The sequence below is a fragment of the Carcharodon carcharias genome, chromosome 19, assembly GCF_017639515.1.
Source record: "Carcharodon carcharias isolate sCarCar2 chromosome 19, sCarCar2.pri, whole genome shotgun sequence".
NCBI classification, from domain to species: Eukaryota; Metazoa; Chordata; class Chondrichthyes; order Lamniformes; family Lamnidae; genus Carcharodon; species Carcharodon carcharias.
The window spans coordinates 107273622-107294001 of record NC_054485.1 but is presented as its reverse complement, the minus strand read 5'-3'; the positions used below and the strand labels follow the sequence as shown (position 1 = coordinate 107294001).

Genomic DNA, 20380 nt, shown 5'->3' with positions numbered 1-20380 from the left:
AAATCAATTAATAAATAAGTTTAAATAATAACTTAAATCAAACTGGAACATCCTAAACTTTGAAATAATTTTGCCACTGAAAAACATCTTTAAAACAGATGTCACAGTGTTACATCAAACACAGATTTTAGTCAATGAACCACAATTAATATTCAACAGTTCAACATTCTAGATAGAAAATCTCTCAGTGTGCTGAACCCATTAGGTTTCTTGCAGGGATTACTGCCTGTTACCCAGCCTGAAGAATGACCAGCGGAGGCTCCAAGACACGAAGGGAATGTGACTTCTCCATGGAAACTACTTGGGAAATAATCCTACCAATTAACCTTAGATCAGAGCAACACATATTCCATCAAATAATAACCATGAATTAAACAGAAAGTAAATATTCCCTCAAAATTATTCACCATCATGCATTTTTTGGGGTGATTTTCATAGTGTTTGTAGAATATTCTTTCCCGTTTTAAATTAGTTTAACTGTCAATCGTGTAGTAGAAAGGGAACATCCCATAAAAAGTTGAACAATCACATGGTAGAGGTGGAAGGCCAATTGGCTGCACCCAACAGAAAGTTCAGACCTTGCAGCAGCATCGTTACTGAACTTTCACAAAGGTATCAGAAATATTATAATACAAATAGATGGTAAGGCATTTACCATACTCATCAAAGACCAGTCACTGGCCCCATAGGCTAACCAGTCTGAATATCAGACCTGAGCTAGTTAGCTCTTGGAATTGGCTAATTACTCTCTCCCGGAGGAGCACCAGTTTAAGTAACATGAACAACATTAAGCACGATTTAAATACATAATAAATTAAAGAACCAGTGGCTCATAGAGTTAACTTAAATTACAAACTCAGCTTACTTAGAACACAATTATTGAAAACTATCAAGTTACATGTTTACGACACAATTCATCAAATTCAACATGAAGAACCCTGCACAGCAGTGATTCACCTACAACTGTTCCCAGTGTTAAAGGTATGTGGGAGAACAGGAACATCATAGGGATAGGTGGAGGTCATTCAGCCCCTCTAGCCCATTCTGCCAGATGAATTCAAAAGTACCTCATCTGATCAGCAACACCCTGTACTGTGCATGATTCTGGAGTGACTGTACTGAAAACTCAGTGTGATAACTCACTGCAGTACCAATCTTAAAGCCCCAATATGCTTGATAATTTTTGTCCCTGCAAGTCTTTAAATAAAATGAAAGAGAATTGAATCTCCCTGTCCAATCAGTGCCGGGTAGGACAATGTGCCCTAAACAGTTTTTGTTCTATTTCAATTTGAAATTCTTGTTCAGTCATCATTAATTATTAGAGGTGACTCAAAATCTTCACATAGCAAACATTCCAAAGAAACTCTTTCCTTGAGTAGTGTCGACGTATCCCACCACCTCCTCATTAACCCTGGAGAAGATCTGATCTCCCTCCTCAAACTCGAATATGGCTCCCTGGTAGGAGGTTTTGTACCAGGGGTCTCCGTGCTGGTGGTAATGGCAGGCGGACTTGGTGGCCTTCAGTAACAAGGCTTCCTCTGGATAACTCGATGACAGCTTGACGAGCTCATGGCTCAGATAGATGGCCTTGTCCTGACAGCTGCTGTTATGGAAGACCACCTGGGTGTAAACAAAGTACTGACCAGGGGTCTTGATGACAAGATGGTTGTCCCTGAACTCCACACCCTCAGTGAAGGTGGAGTCCACTTCATTCTGCCAAACCACCTTCTTTTCTCTGCTGATTGGCGAAGCTGTGGGGAGAAAGGAGAAACAACATAAGGATGGAATAAGGACAAAGAGACAGCATGAATTTATATGGCACCATTCACAACTTCATCAAACAATTAACCAATACAGCACAATGTTTTTTCTTTGTTGGGATGTGGGCATCACTGGCAAGGTCAGCATTTGTTGCCCATCCCCAATTGCCTTTAAACAGAGTGGCTTGCTAGGCCATTTTGTAGGATAGTTAATTATCATCCATGTTGCTGTCAATCTGGAGTCAGATATAAGACAGGCTGGATAAGGACAGCAGACTTCCTTCCCTAAAGGACATCAGTGAACCATGGGTTCAATGTTAGTTTCATGATCATTTAGCTTTATATTCCTGATTTACTAATTGAATCTTAACTCCGCCAGGTATCATGGTGGGATTTGAACCCATCTCTCCAGAGCATCAGCCTGGGCCTCCAGATTACTAGCTCAGTGACATTACCAGTGTGCCACCATCTCCTCAATTAGTATTGTGGTATTGAAAGAATTGGGGTGCCCAATTTGTGCACAGCAAACTCCCACAAATTGCAATGTGATAACAACTGGATCAGCTGTTTTGCAGTTATGTTGGGTGAGGGATACATATTGGTCAGGACACCAGGAGGTCCCTCCTGCTCTTCTCCAATTAGGGATGTAAGTATTTGAGTTCACAGAAGTTAAATATTAAACAGCACACATAGGCCAAGGTGGGTAAGGATGGCAAATTTCCCTCCCATTGGTCACTGAAGGAAACATTGCTAAATGTTCAGAAATCTGCACTGAGGTAGCTGATCTTGGCCAGGCAGTGAATAGATGGGATACAACTGGCCAGAGCATCCAGGGCAAGCCAGGATCCATGTCAGGCAGGATTCTGCTCTGCATTGCTATTTAGTGAACTCAGTGCCTGGTGGAATCCACAAGTCCGAACAAGACTAAGTTTGGATTTAATCCCCAGTGCAATTGTAAAGCCCACCACCACTCCCAGGCACAGCTCACACCCCAAGGATAATCACTTCAGTGAAGCGCTGAGGTCTCCTATCACCCACGGACTTATAAGAAGGATTTGGCAATCGTGTCTGTGCTCTATCTTTGTTAAGGCTATCCAATTAATCCCACTTGCCCTTTTCTTTCCCCAGAACCCTATAATTCCCAGCTGTGCCACAGTAGCAGTGGCTACAGGCAGGACGTGGGGTTATTAATGAGGTTGAGAATAGTTCTGTACCTGTCAGGTGAGCTGCGATTTTTCCCCTCGGGTCATTTCCCACCTGCTTCATGAGACGAGGCAAATCTGGAAATGGAAATGACGCATTCTCAGTCACTATTGTAACAAACACACAGACTGAAAACTGACTGACAGCGAGACAGAAAAGAAAGAGACAGAGAGGGGGACAAGGAGAGAGTGCTAAACAGATTACTAGACAGATTGCCATTGACTGAGACAGAGAGAGAGAGATTGTGAAAATGATTGACTGAGAGCTAAAGAGAGAAATTGACAAGGAGAGAAACGGAGTGATATTGTTAGAGAAATAGGCTGATAGAAATATTGTTAGAGAGATTGATATAGCGAGAGATTGACATAGAGGTAAAGAGAGAGAAAACAAATTGGTAAATAGAGCACTCACCACTGCTTTGAGGCGTTGTTGCCAGAGGCGAATAAATAGTCTCAGCTTTCAGTCTTAATTCCTGGAGAAATTAAACAAAGAAAGAGATGAGGTGTGAAATTCACCCAGAATCTCCATGAGATTTAATAGGACCATGTGTACAAAAGTTCAGCGAAGATCCACAGGCGCACTGTGGGGCATTCAGACTCTGATTCTGAGATTCAATATTGAAAGCAGATCGTTTATCAGAGAGGCGGCTGCTATTAACTAGCTCGCTGGGCTAAAGCTGCATCATGTACAGAGTTGGATGTTAAACGTCTGCCGCTGTCCAGTACAGGGCTGCTGAGAGACGGCAGCAAAAGCTAGCCCCTTGGATGAAGTGACTGAACATCGTTCACCGCTTTACTGCAAGGAGGTGAGCTGGAGACCCACACTGAAATAACTACACAGCTTTAGAGCGCACTTAAAGCAGACTCCCTGAGGAATGCAGAAAACCAGAGAAAGACGGAACTTGATCACTGTTCTCCAGAGAAAGTCACTCACCTGCTTGGAAGGGAGAACTCCGAGCTGACAGAGTGCGAGGTAGGAAGACACAGCCAACAAGCCGAGCACAGCCACCGCACACAGGGACGGCCAGAAACAGCTTCTCTTCGGCTCCGACTGCCTGACGACAAATACTGCTCCACTCTCAAGGTCCAGCGACTTGTTCTCGGCGCTCATGGTGTCAGATGTGATTCGGAGTTTTTGTGAGTACCTGGCGTCTGTGTGTGTGAGTGAGTGAGTGATCCAGCCGTGTACTCTCTCACTCTCAGCCAGTGCTGTGTGACTTCTGCAGCTCCACAGCAGCTCAATATAAAGAGCAGGGCCTCTCACTGGTAACGGTGATGTCATGGAATGGGGAATACCCAGCCGAAAGCGGCAGCGTTTGGAAACTGCCATTCTCCTGATCCGAATGTAACTATGTTGTGATTTGAGGGGGGTGATCTGCCCAACTTTCACTCCACATGTAAATAGGCAGTTTCCCAAACCCTGGTGAAACTTGGACAAAACCAAAAGTGGATTCCACAAAATGTCCCAATCTTTAAATTTATCCTAATGTGCCAATGACTGTCATTAACAATGAAAGGGACAGGATATAGAAAGATATAAACAGAGAACTAAACCAACCGAAGAACTTGCATTTATTTGGAACCTGTCACAACTTCACGATATCGCAAAATGCTTCACAGATTGTGGCTTAGTGGTAAAAACTAGGCTAATTAATCCAAGGGACCAAACGAATTTTCCAGGCGATAAAGCATCCAAATCCCGATATGGCGGAATTTGAGCTCAATTAGTAAATCTTGCATTGGACGCTCCTCTCAGTAATGGTGCGATGAACCCATCTCAAGTGAAGTCAGCTTGTTGCCCATAACAAAAACCCATACCTGGTCTAGCCTGCATGCGATGAAATGTGGTTGACTCTTAAATTGTCCTCTGAAATGGTGTGGCAAGCCACTCAGTTCAAAGTTAGAAATATTGGCCTTGCTGGTGACGCTCACATCCCATGAAAGTGGCGGGGGGGTTGGGGGGACAATGAAGTTCTTCCTGTTGTCCTTTGGGAAACAGTAAAACCAGTTTACACACAGCAGGATCACACGAACAGAAAGTGAATAAAGAAAATCAGACAAATAAAAGCAAAACACTGCGGATGGTGGAAGTTTGAAATAAAAACAGAAAATGCTGGGAAAACTCGGTGGGTTTCTAGAGAGGGGGACAGTTAATGTTTGAGTCTGTATGACTTCTTCAGACCTGAATCGTTAACTGTTTCTGTCTCCACAGAACAAAAACAGAATTACCTGGAAAAACTCAGCAGGTCTGGCAGCATCAGCGGAGAAGAAAAGAGTTGACGTTTCGAGTCCTCATGACCCTTCGACAGAACTTGAGTTCGAGTCCAAGAAAGAGTTGAAATATAAGCTGGTTTAAGGTGTGTGTGTGGGGGGCGGAGAGAGAGAGAGAGAGAGAAGTGGAGGGGGGTGTGGTTGTAGGGACAAACAAGCAGTGATAGAAGCAGATCATCAAAAGATGTCAACAACAACAGAACAAAAGAACACATAGGTGTTAAAGTTGGTGATATTATCTAAACGAATGTGCTAATTAAGAATGGATGGTAGGGCACTCAAGGTATAGCTCTAGTGGGGGTGGGGAGAGCATAAAAGATTTTTAAAAATTTAAAAATAATGGAAATAGGTGGGAAAAGGAAAATCTATATAATTTATTGGGGAAAAAAAAGGAAGGGGGAAACAGAAAGGGAGTGGGGATGGGGGAGGGAGCTCACGACCTAAAGTTGTTGAATTCAATATTCAGTTCAGAAGGCTGTAAAGTGCCTAGTCAGAAGATGAGGTGTTGTTTCTCCAGTTTGCGCTGGGCTTCACCGGAACAATGCAGCAAGCCAAGGACAGACATGTGGGCAAGAGAGCAGGGTGGAGTGTTAAAATGGCAAGCGACAGGGAGGTTTGGGTCATTCTTGTGGACAGACCGCAGGTGTTCTGCAAAGCGGTCGCCCAGTTTATGTTTGGTCTCTCCAATGTAGAGGAGACCACATTGGGAGCAACGAATGCAGTAGACTAAGTTGGGGGAAATGCAAGTGAAATGCTGCTTCACTTGAAAGGAGTATTTGGGCCCTTGGACGGTGAGGAGAGAGGAAGTGAAGGGGCAGGTGTTGCATCTTTTGCGTGGGCATGGGGTGGTGCCATAGGAGGGGGTTGAGGAGTAGGGGGTGATGGAGGAGTGGACCAGGGTGTCCCGGAGGGAGCGATCCCTATGGAATGCCGATAGGGGGGTGAAGGGAAGATGTGTTGGGTGGTGGCATCATGCTGGAGTTGGCGGAAATGGTGGAGGATGATCCTTTGAATGCGGAGGCTGGTGGGGTGATAAGTGAGGACAAGGGGGACCCTATCATGTTTCTGGGAGGGAGGAGAAGGCGTGAGGGCGGATGCGCGGGAGATGGTCCGGACACGGTTGAGGGCCCTGTCAACAACCATGGGTGGAAAACCTCGGTTAAGGAAGAAGGAGGACATGTCAGAGGAACTGTTTTTGAAGGTAGCATCATCGGAACAGATGCGACGGAGGCGAAGGAACTGAGAGAATGGGATGGAGTCCTTACAGGAAGCGGGGTGTGAGGAGCTGTAGTCGAGATAGCTGTGGGAGTCGCTGGGTTTGTAATGGATATTGGTGGACAGTCTATCACCAGAGATTGAGACAGAGAGGTCAAGGAAGGGAAGGGAAGTGTCAGAGATGGACCATGTGAAAATGATGGAGGGGTGGAGATTGGAAGTAAAATTAATTAATTTTTCCAAGTCCCGATGAGAGCATGAAGCAGCACCAAAGTAATCATCAATGTATCGGAGAAAGAGCTGTGGAAGGGGGCCGGAGTAGGACTGGAACAAGGAATGTTCCACATACGCCATAAAGAAACAGGCATAGCTGGGGCCCATGTGGGTACCCATAGCCACACCTTTTATTTGGAGGAAGTGAGAGGAGTTGAAGGTGAACAATTTCTCCTTCAACTCCTCTCACTTCCTCCAAATAAAAGGTGTGGCTATGGGTACCCGCATGGGCCCCAGCTATGCCTGTTTCTTTATGGGGTATGTGGAACATTCCTTGTTCCAGTCCTACTCCGGCCCCCTTCCACAACTCTTTCTCCGGTACATCGATGATTACTTCGGTGCCGCTTCATGCTCTCGTCGGGACTTGGAAAAATTTATTAATTTTGCTTCCAATTTCCACCTCTCCATCATTTTCACATGGTCCATCTCTGACACTTCCCTTCCCTTCCTTGACCTCTCTGTCTCAATCTCTGGTGATAGACTGTCCACCAATATCCATTACAAACCCACCGACTCCCACAGCTATCTCGACTACAGCTCCTCACACCCCGATTCCTGTAAGGACTCCATCCCATTCTCTCAGTTCCTTCGCCTCCGTCGCATCTGTTCTGATGATGCTACCTTCAAAAGAAGTTCCTCTGACATGTCCTCCTTCTTCCTTAACCGAGGTTTTCCACCCACGGTCGTTGACAGGGCCCTCAACCGTGTCTGGCCCATCTCCCGCGCATCAGCCCTCACGCCTTCTCCTCCCTCCCAGAAACATGATAGGGTCCCCCTTGTCCTCACTTATCACCCCACCAGCCTCCGCATTCAAAGGATCATCCTCCACCATTTCCGCCAACTCCAGCATGATGCCACCACCAAACACATCTTCCCTTCACCCCCCCTATCGGCATTCCATAGGGATCGCTCCCTCCGGGACACCTTGGTCCACTCCTCCATCACCCCCTACTCCTCAACCCCCTCCTTTGGCACCACCCCATGCCCACGCAAAAGATGCAACACCTGCCCCATCACTTCCTCTCTCCTCACCGTCCAAGGGCCCAAACACTCCTTTCAAGTGAAGCAGCATTTCACTTGCATTTCCCTCAACTTAGTCTATTGCATTCGTTGCTCCCAATGTGGTCTCCTCTACATTGGAGAGACCAAACGTAAACTGGGCGACCACTTTGCAGAACACCTGCGGTCTGTCCGCAAGAATGACCCAAACCTCCCTGTCGCTTGCCATTTTAACACTCCACCCTGCTCTCTTGCCCACATGTCTGTCCTTGGCTTGCTGCATTGTTCCAACGCAAACTGGAGAAACAACACCTCATCTTCTGACTAGGCACTTTACAGCCTTCCGGACTGAATATTGAATTCAACAACTTTAGGTCGTGAGCTCCCTCCCCCATCCCCACCCCCTTTCTGTTTCCCCCTTCCTTTTTTTTTCCCAATAAATTATATAGATTTTCCTTTTCCCACCTATTTCCATTATTTTTAAATTTTTAAAAATCTTTTATGCTCTCCCCACCCCCACTAGAGCTATACCTTGAGTGCCCTACCATCCATTCTTAATTAGCACATTCGTTTAGATAATATCACCAACTTTAACACCTATGTGTTCTTTTGTTCTGTTGTCGTTGACATCTTTTGATGATCTGCTTCTATCACTGCTTGTTTGTCCTTACAACAACACCAGCCGCCCCCCCCCCCTCCTCCACCTCTCTGTGTCTCTATCTCTCCGCCCCCCACACACACACCTTAAACCAGCTTATATTTCAAATCTTTCTTGGACTCGAACTCAAGTTCTGTCGAAGGGTCATGAGGACTCGAAACGTCAACTCTTTTCTTCTCCGCCGATGCTGCCAGACCTGCTGAGTTTTTCCAGGTAATTCTGTTTTTGTTTTGGATTTCCATCATCCGCAGTTTTTTTGTTTATATCTCTGTGTCCACAGAAGCTGCCAGACCTGCTGAGTGTTTCCAGCATTTTCTGTTTTTATTATAAAATATCAGATAAAGTGATTTTTGTTGAGTGATGAGTATTGGAAAGCACAAAGTTCACAAAGGATATATTGACCTTGAAGAGTTGTGGACCAGGCTTGCTTGAATTACATCAGGACTTCAAGGGTTAAATCATGATGAAAGGCTGCATAAATATGGCCATGTGAATAAGAGATTGAGGGAGGTGATCTATTCAAGGGTTTTAAAATATCAATGGATCTGATAGTCAATTTGCAGAAGCTTTATCCTCTACTGGGTGATCAAAGGACAAGTGGGCATAAGATTCATACTAGAGCAAGGCTGTCCAGTGGGGATATCAGAGAGTGCTTTTTTACATAAAGGGAAGCAGAAATCTTGGACTCAGTTTCTCTCCAAAAATTGGTGGTGACTGAGGGACAATTGAGGCTTTCAAGCCTGAGATAGATTTTTGTTAGCTGTGGATATCAAGGGACATGGGTTGGTGGATGGGTTCAGGTGCAGATTGGCATTGATCTAATTGAATGGTGGAACAGGTTGGGAGGCTGGGGCTGAATGGCCTCCTTTTGTTCATATGTCCTTATGCTCCAAATCATCTTGGCCAGGTCATGTTACTCTACATCTAACCTGTGTTACACCTGATCTGGAGTAGGAGTAAGCAGGATTTAATGGTATCTGAAGGACTTTGCCTACATTTCCCTCAACTATGGCCTGATTCATCTCAATGAACACATTTCCAGTGACTGAATCTTCCTCCCACAAAACCAATGTTCTTCCATCTGCCTTCTAGAAATAGGCATGTAAATCATTCATCAGAGCTATTTGGTCATTCTACATGGTAAATATCTATTTCACAGAAAGGAGAGGAGTTAATATGAAGCATAACCCTTTCTCAGAATTCACCTCATGGAGACCCTGGGTGGTGTTTTATCTCTGGCATTCCATTTCTGATGGCAGAACCAGAAGTAGGCATTGCTCCTGCTCCCATGTCAGGAGCTGGCTCCCATGCGATTCTAATTGAAATCTAACGTGCCAATGGCTGGCCTGGGAGCCGCATGTGATTTCACCATGGGAGAAACTTTACATTGGTGAAACTTGCCATAGGCTGACGATGCAGCAGGAATGTGTGGGCTGTAAGAGAGCCTCCTGGACAAACAGGGAACCTCTTCCGCAAAGCCACACCTTTCCTGCTCAACTCCATGTCCATTAACAGAGGCTTATTGAGAGCACACATGTGACATGGGGGCGCAGTTTTCAAAATTTCAACTAAATATTTCACATTCCATTGGTTCACTTTACTCGTGCATCATCATCATTTGTTCAGACAAGCTTAGTCAGAGAGCGAAGTGTACTGGCTTGCCTCTCATTGGCATGTATTTGATGGTTACAGAGGAGTTAGGGCCATTTCTAGTATTGTGGAAGAAATGATGTGTTTTTTTGTTCCCTCTTTGCTGAATGTTCACGTTAGTGTCAGTGTTGTACTTACCACTCTGTGGGACATGGCTGCACTTGCAGTCTCAGCTGGCCCTCCCTGCTATGCATTGTAAAGGACATTGTCCGAGATCACTCTCAGTGGGGGTAATTGAAATGTTGTAGATGGACTCAAAGTCCTGTATGGACTCTGCCAACCAACACCCTGAGATGGACTCACATTTGGACAGTACTGACATCACCTTTTAGGCACCTCATTTATTTCCCTTGACTGACTTGTCCCTGCCCAACAGGTTCAGGATGCCAAGCCCCCTCACATCACTCCGCCAAACCCCAAGACCACCCGCTATCCTCCCTAGGATCCCTCTTCAACTCCTCCACGCCCCCAACCCCACTCCACAACCCATCCCTCCCTCACCCCTGACTCGGTGTTGCCTGGGCAACAGCCTCCGTGCAAAATGCCAATCTCCCGCTGCCCTCCCTTGTGCTGCACAGAAATGCCCACCTCAGACACAACTGCACAAAGCCAGTAGATGCAGGCCACCTTTAAACAAACGTGAAGTGCCACGAGGTCCCTGTGCGCTGCCGACTTAACCTTAATCACTAAAAGTTTAAATATAATGAGTATTCATGACATGCCAGTGTATGCCACCGGACAGCGTGAGACCCAAACGCCACTACCACGCTGCTAACTTAACGTCATCGGGAAACCGCAGTTTCAGCCACCCCGCCCAACACGTTTCCCGCCCTTCCAGAGCCTGTACAACACCCGCCCGATTCCACTTCATGCGGGAATCCAGGACCCGGCAACCATCGCTCAGCGATGAGCCAAGTCCAGGCCAGACTCTTCACACCAGCCTGGGCCTCGCCTCCCTGAAAGGCTGAGGAGGTTGGGCTAAATTGAAACCTTCAGAACAATGGCTGATGGATTTCTCAAAGGGATCGATTGCCAAAGAGCGAATCCGTTAAAGAACAGAAATCAAAGTAAAAGTTACGGATCAGCCCTGATCTGATTGGATAGCGAAGTTTCTCCCAGCGGAGCGAGCTTCTCCTGTCCTGATGTTTCTAATCTCTGGGAATTAAACGGGCAAAACAATTGGCAAATCAAATTTAAGCGACAGTATGTCTCTTTTCCAAATAGCTCCAAGGGATTTTTCACATGCACCTGAATAGGCATGACCTCTGTTTAATGTTTGATCTGGACTGTTTGGCTTTGGCACTTTGAGTCATAGAGCCATTGGGCAGAATTGCACGGTTGCACAAAATGCATAAATTTCCTCCAGTTACCCCCCCCCACCCCCCCCCCCCCCCCCCCCCCGCCCCCACACCCCCCCCCCCCCCCGCCCCTCCACCACCTACCTCCCATTGCCTTCCCGCCTGCTCCTTGACCTGCCCCACTAAGGGCGGTCCACCCATCTTTGCCCCAACTGAGGCCCTTAAGGCATCTTGCTTGAGCCTCGGGTGGGAAAGGGTGGAGGGGTGTGCCTTTCACAGGCCCTACCAAAGTTTGCCAACCTGCCAGAGGCACCCTCCCTACTTGGCCCTACTATCAAGACCTCCAACCTCTCTCCCCACCACCCCACAGTCTCCACTCCCTTCTCTTCCACAAGACCACCACACCTACCTAGACCTGGGGCTCTGGCACTTTGACACTGGGGACTACTTGTAGTTCCACCAGTGGACAGTGCAGCCAGTGTCGCTGCTGGGATCACAGAGATGCTGGCCATTCAGTTTGGCTGGAAGCTTCTTAGGGCAGAACCTCCTCCCAAGTGAGGGGCAGAAGACCCTCCTCCAGCCATTTGACACTCCACAGAGTAAAAGGCTGTAGGGCTGTTGTGATTGGAGTGGAGGGGTGGAAAACAGTTCCATCTGAAAAGTCCCGCCTGTAGATTCATTCACTGCATTGAAGGCGGCGTTTCTACCCATCAAATCCATGCCAACTGTCCATGGAGCAATCCAGTTAGTCCCATTCACTCCCCTATTCCTTGTAGCCCTACAGGATTATTCCCTTCAAGTGGACATCCAATTCCCTTTGAACTCATTGATTATCTCCACTAGCCTCATAGGCAATAAGCCCCAGGCCATTACTACTCACTGCATAAAAAACTTGTTCCTCACATTCCCCCTGCATCTCTTGCCCCAAACTCTTAAACCTCTGTCCCCCAGACCTCGTATAATTAATTAATAGGAAAAATTTTTCCTTGTCTACCTTATCGAAAGCTGTCATAATCTTTTGCACATCCATCAAGTCTCTTCCCAGTCACTTCTGCTCCAAGGCAAACCCCAGCTTCTCTTGCCTACCCTTATAGCTAAAATCCCCAACCCTGGAAGCAGTCTGGTAAATCTCCTCTCCACTCCCTCAAGGACCCTCACATCCTTCCTAAAGTGTGGTGAGCTGGAGTGGATGCAACACTCTAGTTGTGACCTAAACAGAGCTTTATAAGGGTTCAGCATAACTTCCCTCCCTTTGTACTCGAAGCCATGATTTATGAATCCCAAGATCACAAATATTTCTGATGTTGTAGTGGCCTCTCAGTATTGTAAAGCAAACGGCTTATATTTATTTCATGACTTTAAGGTGATAAAACATCCCTAAGTCCTTCACAGAGTAATTACCAAACCAAATATGGTACCGAGCCATCTAAGGAGATATTAGGTTGGGTTACCTAACCAGGTGTCGCTGTACATTAGGAGGTTGTCTCAGTCACTATGCAATTGGTTAAGCCGCTACTACCTGATTCATCAGCCTTTGGAATGTGGCTGGAGCATTTTGGAGTCCAAATATCATGACTCAACACTAGAAGGCAAATGCACATGGAATGCAGGGTAATTTGATAAGGTGGATTCAAAATTAGCTTAGTTGTAGGAGACAGAGGGTGATGACAGAAGGCTCCTATACTGATTGGAAGCCAGTGTCCAGTGGCGTACCACAGGGATCTATGCTCGGTCCCCTATTATTCGTCATTTATATAAACTACATAGATAACTATGTGGGAGGTAGGATGACACAAATATTGGCCGGGTGGTTAAGAGTAAGTTTGCATATCTTGAGCTAACGGAAGATATAGATGGGTGGTGAAATGGGCACATAAGTGGCAGATGGAATTTAGCCCTGAAAAGTATGAGGTGATACACTTAGAAAGGAATAATTTGACAAGGAAGTCTTCAGTGAACAACATGACACTAGGAAGTTCTGAGGAACAAAGGGACCTTGCTGTGGGTGTCCATAGATCTCTGAAGGTAGAGGGGCATGTTAGTGGGGTGGTGAAAAGGCATATGGGACACTTGTCTTTATCAACCGAGGCCTAGATTACAAAAGTAGGGAGGTCATGTTGGAATTGTATAGAACCTTGGAGAGGCCACAGTTGGAGTACTGTGTGCAGTTCTGGTCGTCACATTATAGGAAGGATGTGATTGCATTGGAGGGGGTACAGAGGCGATTCACCAGGATGTTGCCTGGGATGAAACATTTAAGTTATGAAGAGAGGTTGGATAGACTTGGGTTGTTTTCGTTGGAGCAGAGGAGACTGAGGGGCGACCTGATCGAGGTGTACAAGATTATGAGGGGCATGGACAGGGTGGATAGGGAGCAGCTGTTCTCCTTAGTTGAAAGGTCAGTCACAAGGGGGCATAAGTTCAAGGTGAGGGGCAGGAGGTTTAGGGGGGATGTGAGGAAAAACTTTTTTACCCAGAGGGAGGTGACGGTCTGGAATGCGCTGCCTGGGAGGGTGGTGGAGGTGGGTTGTCTCACATCCTCTAAAAAGTACCTGGATGAGCACTTGGCACATCATAACATTCAAGGTTATAGGCCAAATGCTGGTGAATGGGATTAGGTAGGTAGGTCAGGTGTTTCTCACATGTTGGTGCAGACTCGATGGGCTGAAAGGCCTCTTCTGAACTGTGTGATTCTGTGATTTGATGTTTCTGTGATTCGGTGATTTGGTGATTCTGTGATTCGGTGATTAGGTGATTTGGTGATTCTGATTCTGCGGTGTAACCAATCCAGAGTCACAAAGATGATGATTAACTTTGCACGAGTGGGTCAAGGCAACCTGCCAGAATCGCTTGAGTAAATCTATCTTCGTAATGTAGGCTGCTTTACCTACCCTATCTGTGCCATCTTCCAGCCGGGGTATCGGGTAGGAGTCGGCTCTGGTCACTGCATTAACTTTGCGGTAGTCAACCCAGAACCTTGTGGAGCCATCCAGCTTGGACACCAGCACAACTGGGGAGCTCCAGCTACTGCAGCTGGGCTCTATTAGTTAGTGCTCCAGCATATAGTTAACCTCCTCCTGAACTGGGCCAGCTTTTCTGAGCCAAGACGATAGGGATATTGCCTTATTGGAAGGGCCTCTCTCACACACACATCATGTCGAGCTAGTGTGGTGCAGCCTGGCTTGTCTCTGCATAAGCCTTTAAATGCAGTAAGCAGCCTAGTCAAGTCTGCAAGCTGTTCTGCGCTTAGGTGGGCGAATAAGTAGTTTCATTCACTCATATCTCTGTGTTGGTTAGTCGGGCAGTAGGGGCTTCCATGTGGGTCCCACCCACATCTCCCTCCAATTCATCCCCACTGCCACCCTCATCCTCTGATCGATGGCAATGGGACAGATGATTAACTGCTTGTCCCCTTCTCAGCTGTGATATTCCTTTATCATGTTGACATGACACAGCTTTTGCTTTTCCCCTAATCTGGGGTCTAAGTCAGAGAATTTACTTCCCTGAGTTTCTTTGCTACTCTGTACAGGCCACTGAACCGGGTTTTTAAGTGTTCACCTGGTGTTGGTAGGAGCACTAACACATAGTCTCCAGGGTGACAGAGCATGTTTGTCTGCCTGTCTCTTCATAGCTGTCTGCGAAATGTTTAAGTGTTCTCGAGCCACATCACAGGTTCTCATGAGTCGCTCCCTGAACACGGTTACATAGTCTGACATGGATACTTCCTCCTTCTGTTCTAAACATCTCTCCCTGATTAGTTTCAGAAGCCCCCGCACTTGGTTCAAACAGAGTAAACTCATTAGGTGAGTCCCTGACAGCGAACAGAAGAAAACCTAATCCTTTATCCCAGTCATGGGGGTACTCATGTCCTGACCATTGTTTTTAGGGTCTGGTGGTACTGTTCTAGCGCCCTCTGCAACTGTGGGTAATCTGCTGAAGACTTCAACTGGGTCACGCCCAGGTTCCCCACGGCTTTCTGGAATAGTTGGATATGAAATTTGAGCCCTGATCTGACTGGATCTCGGTGGGCAGTTCATGCCCGGTAAAGAGTTGTGTTAATTCCCCCACTCACTGTTTTAGCAGATATGGTCCTCAGGGGACCAGCCTCTGGGAAGCGGGCAGCCTCGCCCAGGGTGGTATTGCTCTACTGGTACCTCCCATTTGTTTAGGGCAGAAGCCCCACACCGTCCACTAACAACTTGCTGAAATGTTCCCGAAAGCCTGCGAGGGAATCATTAGTGTAGGTTTTGTTGCAGGCTGGGGTTTTCCCACAACCTGGTTCTGCAAGACCTTACTACATCCCCGTGGAGGTGCGACCAGTAAAATGCTGGCTGATGCGGGCTTAGATTATTCATATACCGACATGCCCAGCCATCGGGATTTTGTGAGCTCACCCTAATATTGCCCCACAGTACCTCGGCGGGACCACTACCTGGTGGATCACTGTCGACTCCTCGTTTGCAGGTCTGTGAGGGGGTCTCCACTTCCTCATTGGCACCTCCTTCTTAAAATAGTAGTGTTATGTTCTATCGGGTCTCTTTGTTCAGTGAACTACTGATGAGTGAGTTGCTAATCAAGATGATGTAGATGCAGAGACCATCACAAAATGAAGCAAATGCTGTTTATTCACATAAGTAATGGAGCACTCAAACGTATGTGTGCTTCTCAAGCCAAAACCCATTCTAAAACTACTGATTAACAATGTAGCCCACGTAACACAGCAACTGGGTAATGCAATCATGTGGCCAATCTGCTCACATTCTCTTAAAGGTGTATTGCACCCCAGATGACCACAAGTAGCATTCAGGGACTGCTCCTGCCTCAGCTTCAATGAGCAACCAATGTTTTTAACAGTGGGTCAGTTTACTGGGCTGCTACCAAGAACAATCAATTCACTAGATCCTTAGGGTCTTCGAGAATCCTGAAAAAGGTTTCAGATGATTAGACTGTCAGGTCCTCTGTCTGCAGTACCACTTTAGCCTCCTCTGACAGACCTTGCTTGGCCCTTGATCGGGTCACCACACCTAGAATACTGTGAACAGTTTTGGCTCCCTTATCTAAGGAAAGATACACTGGCATTGGAGGCAGTCCAAAGAAGGTTCACTAGGTTGACCTTGGGTATGGAAGGATTTTCTTATGAGGAGAGAACAAAGAACAAAGAACAAAGAAAAGTACAGAACAGGAACAGGCCCTTCGGCCCTCCAAGCCTGCACTGATCATATTGCCTGTCAACTAAAACATTTTGCACTTCTGGGGTCCGTATCCCTCTATTCCCATCCTATTCATGTATTTGTCAAGCTGCCTCTTAAACACCACTATCGTACCTGCTTCCACCACCTCCTCTGGCAGCGAATTCCAGACACTCACTACTCTCTGCGTAAAAAACTTGCCCCACACATCTCCTCTATAGTTTTCTCCTCTCATCTTAAATCTATGTCCCCTAGTAATTGATCCTTCCACCCTCGGAAAAAGCTTCTATCTACTCTATCCATGCCACTCATAATTTTGTAAACTTCTATCAAGTCGCCCCTCAATCTCCGTCGCTCTAGTGAGAACAATCCGAGTTCCTCCAACCTCTCCTCATATCTAATAACCTCCTGACCAGGCAGCATCCTGGTAAACTTCCTCTGCACCCTCTCCAACACCTCCATATCCTTCTGGTAATGTGGTGACCAGAATTGCATGCAATATTCCAAGTGTGGCCTAACCAAGGTTCTATACAGCTGCAGCATGACTTCCCAGCTTTTATACTCAATACCCCTGCCAATGAAGGCAAGCATGTCATATGCCTTCCTGACTACCTTATCCACCTGCGTTGCCACTTTCAGTGAGGTGTAAGGTTGAGCAGGTTGGGCCTGTACTCATTGGAGTTTAGAAGAATGAGAGGCGACCTTATTGAAACAAATAGGATTCTTAGGGGGCTTGACAGGGTATTTGCTGAGAGATTGTTTCCCTTTATCCAAGAGTCTAGGATCAGAGGGCATAATCTCAGAGTAAGGGGTTGTCTATTTAAAGCAGAGATGAGGAGGAATTTCTTCTCTCAGAGGATAGTTAGTTTGTGGAATTCTTTACCACAGAGGGCTGTGGAGGCTGGGACATTAAGTATATTCAAGGCTGAGATAGACAGAATTTTAATCAGTAAGGGAATCAGTGGTGATGGGGAAAAGGCAGGAAAGTGGTTAAGGATTAGCAAATCAGCCTTGATTTCATTGAAGGCTCGATGGGCTGAATGGCCTACTTCTGCTCCTACGTCTTATGTTCTTATGGTGACCACACAGTCAGGGAAATGTCAGGCACTTTCCCCTACGGCTGTTCTGTCTCCCTGACCTTGGTCGGCTTATCTGAGGCCACTGGGGAGGCTATCACTTTAGATCTCGCCAGGTCATTGTCAAGGAGCAGGTGAACCCTGTGGGCGAGTCCCGCAGTCACCAGCCCTGAAAAAATGTTGCACTCCAGGTGCACTCGGTATAAGGGGATGGACATGTACCCTCCTTCAATCCCCTTTACCAACATCTTGGCATTTATTGCACTCTCTGGTGGAAACGTCATGTCTTTTCCCAGCAGTTGAGTTTGGCTGGCTCCTGTATTCGTCAGTATCAGTACAGGCTTACTCACCTCACCCTGGTGAAATGTGGCCAATCTTCCTTTTGATGCAAAGTCCTTGTAACCCTCAGGGATTTTTTTTTAACTCACCCGCACTCTCAGCGGTGCATTTACAGGAATCAGAGCCATTGCCTGGCCTGCTATCCTCTGTCTGACTCCCACTTTCTGGGCGGTGTCTGTGTGCCCCAACTAATCCCACAGGTTTTACCCGTAATCTCCAGCAATCAGCACAGAGATGTCCTGCCTTGCAGCAGTTAAAACACACAGGCTGCTTGGCCTCAGTCCTCTTCCCAACACCATCCCTTCCGGCCCGAGGAGGCCCCCTTCTCTCCCACGTGTGCTCAGTTTCCTATCAGTCTCCCTCCTTCTATCCTTCTCAGTTGGATGGAGGTGACTGGGGAAGGGTTTTGTTTAGGATGAGGGTTTGCAGATCAGCCTATAATCATCAGCGAGGGTTGCTGCCTGTCTGGCCCCTGTTAATCCCTGTTTTCCTATGTGACTTCTTAGCAGGAAGGTTATGGAGCCTTTGAACTCCTTGAGGGGAATTATTTCATGAAGATTTTTGTAGGTGGCCTCAATTTTAAGCGCCTTTACCCACCGGTCAAAAGTGAGCAGCTTTTAAACCATTCAAATTCCAGGCACATCTGTCCAGGCCGTTTACTGAGGGTACAGAATTTCTGATGGCATGCCTCTGGCACTAACTGATATGCACTAAAAATAGCTCTTTTCACTGCCCCATAGCTTGTTGCACTTTCCTCAGGTAAGAGGGAGCTTTTCCTGTCACCTTCTTTTGCAACAGCAGGGACCAGTGTTGGACTGGCCATTTTAACTGTTGTGCTAACCTTTTGAAAGAGATAAAGGTCTTCACCTTGTCTTCATCAAACTTCGGGGTTAAATGGGCAACCTGGAATACCTCAAATCTTAAGGCTGAGCTACAGGTGCCTTCAATGGGCACAGCGTGATCCACCTTTCTCAGTTTGAGCTCTTTTTATTTAAACTTCCTTCCTCTTTCCCTTTTCCTGGAATTTATTAACCACTAAACCCAAGAAAAAATAAAATAAAAATGTGATGTCACAGAGACACACACACACAGACACACACACACACACACACACACACACATGCACACACACACACGTACACACACACAGACACACACACACATACACATATTCACACAGACACACATACACACACACGCAGACATACTCACACAGACACAGACACACAAACACACACACAGACACACATGCACACCCAGACACACACCCACACACACAAGGACACACCCACACTCAAGCACACACGCGCATACAGGTGCCCGAAATAAGGGAGGTTAGAGCCCATTAAAAAAAGGCTAAAAGAATATACGGTTAAGCGCCCTTTGATTGTCCTTGAGGCATAGATTTTTAAATGTTACAGCCACCATGGATAAGCTGGTTTCACGGATGCGTTCAGATGTAGAAGATGTTGCAATTGTTAGGAGATTTCAATTCACCAACAGATTTCTAGGAAAGTTGCCTTCAGCATCAGGTAATGTACTTGTTCCAAGAGAGATAGGGGGAGAGAGCCCTGCTTTCAGCCTGTTTCCTCTGCTGAAAACTTCCTTGCAACCACCACCCCGCCCCCGACCTCCCCTCCCCCTTCAGTTGCTGGAAGCCTTGTCCTGAAATACTTCACCTGTTGTGTATTTCCAAGGGGTTTGGGGTGGGTCTGCCTGTGACAGCCATTGTTTCAATATCCAGCACTTTACGTTTTAATGTCGCTTCCTCAGACAGTGACAAGTTTTGGTGGGTCATTGAATTATAGGAAATGTCTCTCTCATCACACTCGTCTGAGTGTGGTTTGTTTGTTTCTTGCCTTCACCCTGGAAGTTAACCTTGCATTTTTAAGAAGCTTGACCTGCCTCATTTCAAATTGAAAAATTTCAGTTCAGTTGAAAGTTGAAAAATCATATTTTCAAAACTAAAAGGGCATTGCCTTGTGACAGAAGCTACAGAAGTAGGGATCCATGATGGTTCATCTCCCCCTTTAAAGGGATCTCTGATGGTTGAACTCCCTCTTTTAAAGGGAGCCCCATTTTTACACTCCCTCTTTAAAGTGGGTCTCTGATTGTTAGACTCTCTCTTTAAAGTGGGTTTCTGGATGGTTAGGCACCTCTTGAAAATTGTGCCTGATGGGTTGATTCCCTCTTTAACGGCTGTCTCAGATGATTATACTTCCTCCTGAAGGAAGGTCTCCAATGGTTAGAGACCCCTTTAAAACTGGTCTCTGAAAGCAATGTAGCTAAGGGAGAACCAGTGGATGTAGTGCAATTGGATTTTCAAAAAGTTGATACAGGAAAGGTTGCTGTAAAAAGTAAGGTCTCTTGGTGTGGAGAGTAATATATTAGAAGCAATATATAATCAATTAACGGTAAGAAAAACTGAGTAAGAATAAGCAAGTTATTTT

At 46.4% G+C, this 20380-nt stretch overlaps 1 protein-coding gene across 1 annotated transcript; it reads right to left on the bottom strand.

Annotated features, from left to right (window-relative positions):
* Nucleotides 1-805: 805 nt before the first annotated feature.
* On the bottom strand, nt 806-4150 carry LOC121291905 (tumor necrosis factor-like). Its single transcript, XM_041213562.1, has 4 exons — nt 3897-4150; nt 3375-3435; nt 2975-3040; nt 806-1751 (listed from the first exon to the last, which is right to left on the bottom strand). The coding sequence occupies exons 1-4, from the start codon at nt 4071-4073 to the stop codon at nt 1339-1341; spliced, it is 717 nt and encodes a 238-aa protein (XP_041069496.1). The 5' UTR covers nt 4074-4150; the 3' UTR covers nt 806-1338.
* Nucleotides 4151-20380: the final 16230 nt, after the last annotated feature.

What these genes read in the sequence shown, in the direction of transcription:
- LOC121291905 (XM_041213562.1), bottom strand. Translation starts at nt 4,073, where the DNA reads ATGAGCGCCGAGAACAAGTCGCTGGACCTTGAGAGTGGAGCAGTATTT. An exon ending in GAGTTCTCCCTTCCAAGCAG is followed by an intron (nt 3,436 to 3,896) that starts GTGAGTGACTTT and finishes TAATTTCTCCAG; the next exon opens with GAATTAAGACTGAAAGCTGA. An exon ending in AATCGCAGCTCACCTGACAG is followed by an intron (nt 1,752 to 2,974) that starts GTACAGAACTAT and finishes TTCTCCCCACAG; the next exon opens with CTTCGCCAATCAGCAGAGAA.